The sequence below is a fragment of the Poecilia reticulata genome, chromosome 10 (assembly GCF_904066995.2).
Source record: "Poecilia reticulata chromosome 10, P_reticulata-male-v2, whole genome shotgun sequence".
NCBI lineage: Eukaryota > Metazoa > Chordata > Actinopteri > Cyprinodontiformes > Poeciliidae > Poecilia > Poecilia reticulata.
In genome coordinates, this window is record NC_088839.1 from 15,668,162 (window position 1) to 15,675,195 (window position 7,034).

The 7,034-nt window shown below is 40.6% G+C and overlaps 1 protein-coding gene across 1 annotated transcript; it reads left to right on the forward strand.

Moving 5' to 3' along the window:
* The first annotated feature begins 348 nt into the window (after positions 1-348).
* adra2db (adrenergic, alpha-2D-, receptor b) lies at positions 349-3,306 on the forward strand. Its single transcript, XM_017307279.2, has one exon. The coding sequence runs from the start codon at positions 810-812 to the stop codon at positions 2,079-2,081; it is 1,272 nt and encodes a 423-aa protein (XP_017162768.2). The 5' UTR covers positions 349-809; the 3' UTR covers positions 2,082-3,306.
* The last annotated feature ends 3,728 nt before the right edge of the window (positions 3,307-7,034 follow it).

The window sequence follows — 7,034 nt, forward strand, 5'->3', positions numbered from 1 at the left end:
TCTTCTAAATTCATTTTAAACAGTGTATATAAAGAACTGTCGGGTTGGGGTAGTTATGAGTTCAGTTGCGCAACCAGCAATAAACAAATAAATAAAATAAAAATAAGAAATACGCCCAATGAAAACAAGAAAAAATACACACGACTTAAAATGAGTGTGGCAAACTTTACTTTGTAACTTATACTTTTTTTTTTTTTTACTTTGCGAAATATTTCAAAAAACAACACCGCGGGGACAGATGAAACACAACAACCCCATGAGAAATGGCATGCAGAGAATGTTATCTGCTCTCTCTCTCTCTCTCTCTCTCTCTCTCTCTCTCTCTCTCTCTGTCTCTGTCTCTGTCTCTGTCTCTCTGTCTCTGTCTCTGTGCTGTAGTTTTGAAGATGGGCTGGTACTTGCTGTGATGTCACCCCACTCTTGTGAGAACGTTCATTCCACCCCCAGCGTGGCTCCCCCGCTCCTCTCCAAAGGGAAACAGAGGCAGCCAGCGTTACGCAGGGCAATGTGACAACAAGGGACCGACTTTGTTCACATGTTTCCTTTACGTTCGGGATCGGGTGGGAGTGCTAGAACTGTGTTCACGAACTTTCATGCAAACCATGCTATTTCAGGAAATCGGTGGTGTTTGCAGCTTTGGAGTCTTCTGTGTGATGCGCTGCGTTTGCTCTGATCAGGAGCGTTGCGCACAGAGGAGCACCGATCTGTAGCGACTCAGCACAGCGTGCCCGGCCTCAGTTCTTTTAAGAGGGAGGAAATATATATATATATTTTTAAAAAATGATCCGAAAGAACAGATTTCAGCCAGAATGGATTTGATGGATTTAAATGTGTTGCTGGAAAACGTTTCCAGGGATGGCAACACCACCGACGCGCCGCTCTCACTGCCGTACCCGGAGGCAGCCACGGCACTCATCATACTTGTGGTTATTGTCATGATTTCTGTGACTATTGTAGGCAATGTGTTAGTTATTGTTGCGGTTTTGACCAGCAGGGCACTCCGTGCGCCTCAGAACCTTTTTTTGGTCTCCCTGGCGTCGGCGGACATCCTGGTTGCCACGCTGGTCATCCCGTTCTCCTTAGTCAATGAGGTGATGGGTTACTGGTTCTTTGGAAGTACTTGGTGCGCCTTCTACCTGGCTTTGGACGTGTTGTTTTGCACCTCATCCATCGTGCACCTGTGCGCCATCAGTCTGGACCGCTACTGGTCAGTGACGAAGGCTGTGAGCTACAACCTGAAGCGAACGCCGAAGCGCATCAAGTCCATGATCACTGTGGTGTGGGTGATATCTACCATCATCTCCTTCCCCCCTCTTCTCATGACCAAGCACGACGAGAGGAAGTGCGAGCTGAACGATGAGACCTGGTACATCCTCTCGTCCTGCCTGGTGTCCTTCTTCGCGCCGGGTCTCATCATGATTCTGGTTTACTGTAAGATCTACAAAGTGGCCAAGCAGCGCTCGTCCTCCGTGTTTGTGGCCAAGAACGGCCTGGAGAGAGAACCTTCCCAGTCGGAGACCTGTTTCGTCAGGAAGGACCGGTTCGAGGTGGAGAGCCCCAGCAGCCTGAGCTCCGGCAGCCATCAGCAGAAGCAAGGGGAGTTGGACGACATCGACCTGGAAGAGAGCTGTTACTCCTCGGACACCAAGCCCCGCCATCACCGCTTCACCAAGCGCAGGAAGGTGGAGGGGTCGGAATGCTGCCCGCCGCAGAGCTGCCGCCTCTCGTGGGCTTCGGCCCGGGCGTCACAGCCATACCCGGAGCAGAAGAACCCCGCCGAGCGACAGCAGCTGGCCGCGGCTAACAAGACCAAAGTGGCCCAGATGCGGGAGAAGCGTTTTACCTTCGTGCTGGCGGTGGTGATGGGGGTGTTCGTGCTCTGCTGGTTCCCCTTTTTCTTCACCTACAGCCTCCACGCGATCTGCAGAAACAGCTGCACCATCCCTGACGCACTTTTCAAACTTTTCTTTTGGTTTGGCTACTGCAACAGCTCGGTGAACCCCATCATTTACACTATTTTTAATAGAGACTTCAGAAAAGCCTTCAAGAAAATCATATGCAGAACTTCAAAGCGCACATGAAGGAGGGTATTATTTATATTTTTGCCTCACTCACTCATTAGTGAAGAGATTTGGAAATGTGTAGAGATGCACCAATCAGGGTTTTTTTTCCTCTTTTTTCAGGGCGATGCCAATTTCTGATTTCCTTTGAGATCCAACATGCCAGTTCCATTTTTTCCCCCTAAGAATAATAACACATTAAATAATAAAATGTATGTATGTAGATTCAGTGACTGGACCTTTTCTGGCTAACATTGATTTCCCGTTGTCTTTGAAGTTCTCCTTCCGCTTCAGTCAGGCTTTTCCTGGAATTTCAGATTTTATTTGGGAGCTGACCTGCTGGTTCCAGTTTTGTACCAATTCTATTTTTCCACAGTTTCTTAAAGAGGGAGCTCATTTCCTAATTAAAATAAAAGTGAAATGACATTTATGTAATATTTTTTTTCTTTCCAAAATATTATATCAAAGTTCATGATGTTATGGCTCGTGGTTTATACGTTAAAACTAATGTTAGATGTTGATTTTGGTATGTTTAATGGAGAGAAAAACACATCCAAAATTTCATCATCATCTGATCTGTGGATAAACTATTCAACTTTCATGACCGATATCAACGTCCACTCACCTGCCAATGCCATATTTTACCAAATCTGATTTATTTTTCTGAAGGAAGTAGTACAAGTTCTAAGAAAGACCTGGAGCTCTCTCACTCATGAGACATGGAAATGCTACTAATGCACATTTATATAGATTTTTTTAAGGTCTAACTTACCAGTTACTGTCTTGAGTTACTAGTTTTGTCTTTCAACTCCCCCCCCCACATAAAATAATAAATATGTAGTAAATTCTGTAAAATAGATATTAGTTTGGAATCCAACGGAGGGAATTACAAACTTATTCGTATTTATGCATAAAAGCATATATCCCTCATATGTCTTAGATAGTTTTACACTTGAAAAAAGTGCATGGAAGTACATTTTGTTGGTTGTTGTATTTGCAGATCAAAGGTGTTGAACACTTCTGGTTCTGGTGCATTTAAAGGAAAAGAAGACATAATGTTCAATATTTCACCAATTAGAGCCTATTAAGGAAAAATTAGCCTATTGATTGGTGCATCTCTAAAAATGTGTTACTGTGACTCATTAGCCCAGTGTACTGCTGCCTCATCGTTTTACTGTAATTATGCTGGAAAAGAAAAAAGCATTGTATTTACTGTCTATGAATAAAATTTATTTGGTGGAGCTTATGTAATATTAGCTAAAAGCTGCTAATCTCATATTTATGCCATTCTTTCTGAGGTAGGAGAAATCTTAGGTTGCATAAGAAATCTTGAACACCTCCTTATTTCACCAAGTGGGTTGGAACAGCAGAACATATTTAGAGTAAAACTGATAAAACTAAAAACTGTGAAACTACTGATATGAATTCCGGTGCTGGCTGTGGGTTCAGAGCGAGCGTTCTGTGTTTTCATAAACACAAGAATAATCTTCGCCATCTTTTGCACGCAAGCCTGGCAGCTGGCAGGCGAGCTTGGATGTATGTGTCTGGCGGATGAAAGGACGGCGTAGAAGGCAGCTTTTAAACTTCCCCACGTTGAGGCTAATTCATAAAGGTGCATCTCTTTGTTTGTCTCTGCGAGCCACCTCAGCCAATTCTGCACAGGAAATAGTCAAACTTATGTAAGAGTCTTTTCTCACCCTCTCACCACGCCGTCACACTGCCTCGCGCTTGAACAATGGCCAGATGATATAAGGCCTGCAAGAGGAAAAATAAAATGGAGACTTTTTCACATTTTGGTGTCCTTGCAGCAGCTTAATATTTGGCTGGTAAATATTTAAACGGACCGGGGTCTCGTCTCTCCCGTAAAAAAACCTGCTCTCGCAGTCATGACGGGTGGTCTTTTCTTTTACTCTGGAGTAGAACGTCTATTTTTATTTATTTTATTTATTTATTTTTTAACAGCTTAGATGTTATTGTTTTTCTGATAAAACACACACAGGCACACGTACTTCCTGTTTCCCATCATATACCATCTTTAGATAAAAAAACAAGCAAAGAAATGACATGAAAAAATTACTCACATAATCTACAGTTTCATCAGTGTCAAATGACTAATGTTGACATGACGAAGTTACGTCAACACTTTTTTTAAAACTGTGGTCAGTCTCATATATCACTGGCCTCTTGAGTAAAGGCCTGTACTTCTCTGGGAAAGTACTACTTAGTGAGAGGAAGACTGACCACTTCCATATCTCCACCATTGTCTACACGGTGGTGCTGAGGAAAAATACACTATTTATATCCTACTAGGAATGTCTTCAAAGCACTCCTACAGCTCAATGGCACCTCGCCAAAGACAATCACTCCGTCTTAGGGGTGTCTTGCCTGCAAGGATCTTTTCTTTTCTTTTCTTTTTTTTTCGGATAGTGTGCTCATATTCATGAGGTTTTTTTAAATAAAATATCAAGGAAAGAAGGAGTGAAGGTGGATGCACATTTGATATTCCTTTACTTTTGAACAAAGATTAAAAAGTATGAGGCCTCTTTGGCTGCTTTGAGGAAGGAAACCTAATCTCTGAGGGGTTCACAAACTCTTGAAACAAATGAAATGTCTGGGTAGAGCCACACTCGGAAGATGGGAGTTAAATTAGAGCCTCCAGATTCTTCCAGTGGAAGAAAGGCAGTGTTTAATTGCCTGTAACTTATTGGGAACGCTATTGTACGCGTGCTGTCACCTAATTTCTCCAGAGGATGCAGTTATCAATTTGTGTTTCATTAACCAAGGTGGAAAATGTTTACATGAACGCTCATTTGTAATTTTCTCACTAATACACTGATTAGCATCCGTCATGACGGGCAGTTCCCTTGTTGGATCTCACATCCCATTTCGATTGTCTTTTTAATCAGACGCTCCAGTGCAGCAGGAACAGATCATGTCTCCTCAGACAAAAAACAGGTTTTTTTTTGTCTGGAACCCACGCATGTTGTTTTATTTAGCACAGATCTTATTTCAGAGCTATGTTGTAAAATTTTGTCTTTCCAGGAATAGTTTTCACAGCAGTGGCAGCTGTTCAAATGTGTTTTCCTGTGCGAGTGTGGGTCTTCATGTTGTACATGCATGTAAGCCGCTCAATCCAGGCCAGCCAGTGACTTCCTGAAACATACAGGACACCAGCGGTCAGGTGGGAATGCAAGAAGAATCATTTCTCCAGTCCAGTTATTTTATGAGAACCTTATATACAGATTTTATGTTGTAAGGAAATTTCAATTAATCAGATGTTCAATGAAGTGGAAATCATGCATTCCTGCCTCTGTATTTCATCTGATATTTTTTCCAATACTGGTAAAATATCATCCCTGAAAACACATTAAAATCACCAAAATTAGACTGTGACTTACAGTTTGACATTACCAAAATTATGGTACCCTCTCATATATATTTTCTGCTTTTGATTGTTTTTTAAATCACTCTTAAGTGTTTCTCACCAATGAACCAATTTTAATATAATTCTATCACCTACAAAGTAATTTAAAGTGTTTTTTTTCTTGTTTAGGAGAGAAAGAGTCAGCCAGCCAAAAAGGAACCCCACTCTATTAAAATCATAAATTTCTTGTGAGTAAACAAATATTTTGGATAGCTGAGTTCAAGTACACACCGAGAATATGGTTTAAGTTTGACCTGTAGCACCAAAAAACTAGAACCTGCCAGATGAAGCAAGATAAAATACTGAAAAAGCAACACGTTTGGCCTCTTCTAGGAACTTGTAAACGCAGAAGAGAAACGATGTCACGGACATCTGTTTGCCTCATTGGCCTCAGTTAAGGTCAATGTTCAGGATTCAAAAATAGGAAGGAGAATGGATAAAAATGGTGTCCATGGGAGAGTTGTGAGGTGAAATCCACCATTATCAACAGAAAAACAAACAAACAAAAGCTCAGTGATTCCAAGATCTTTTGGAAACATTTTGTGAATCAATGTTAAGAACAGAAATCCCGTTTGACTTGGCATTAAAACAACAAGACATTTTAGAAAGAAAGCATCCCAACATCAGTCAAAGATGGAGGTGGAGAAGTGATGATTTATGGTGACTTATGCCAGGGGTCTTTAAGTTCAGGTCTCAAGAGCCATGCACTGTCCTACAACTGTCTCCATGGTCCAACATAGCAGTGTAATGTTTTAGAGTAGCCTAGTCAAAGTATGGATTTAAATTTGACTGGGATGCTTTAGGGTCAACTTAAAAATAAATCTGTCAAAATGACAATTAAAACAATTCAGCGATTCAAAATTTCTGTTTATCTTGATTAATGAAGTCCTCATTTCAAAACTGGTTATCTTTGTAACATTTTAAAAAAATAATTTAATAATCTAATTCATGCAATCGCCACAGAGGTTTCGATTTATGTCAATTGAATCATTTAGAGTTAGTCTTTTGTTTTATAAGGCTGCAGCGATGTATAACAGAAACACCTTCAGATTTGTTACTGGTGCTAATATCTAAGTCAAATCAGAATGAAACAGTGCCTGTGCAAAAAGTGAAAGGGTTGAGAAAACTAGATGCATTGACTCAGGAGCTGAATCAGAAGATCTGCTACTTCACAGAAATCTAGCACATAAAAGCAAAAACATTTGATATGGATATTCATTTACAGAACTTTTTCAGAGTAAGAGAAATTTTTTCTATTTGCTTTTGTTGAACCTGTACAATTATCAAAATGTGTGTTGTTTGTGTATAAAGTTAAAAGTTAAACTATACAGTTTACAGGTAGAATCTAAAGCATCAAGTGCAACTAGTTGCAGATGAGAGAGGAGAACGCAGAGAGAGCAGACTGAAAAATCTCAGAGGTTATTATTGCATAAAAAGGTTTTTCAGATAAATGCTCCAAAAATTTTATTTATACACATTAATTTGCTGTTGTTGGGGCTTTCTTAGTTTTCATTCTATGTAATTCTCTCACTGTATCTATCTACCAACTA

What these genes read in the sequence shown, in the direction of transcription:
- adra2db (XM_017307279.2), top strand. Translation starts at nt 810, where the DNA reads ATGGATTTGATGGATTTAAATGTGTTGCTGGAAAACGTTTCCAGGGAT.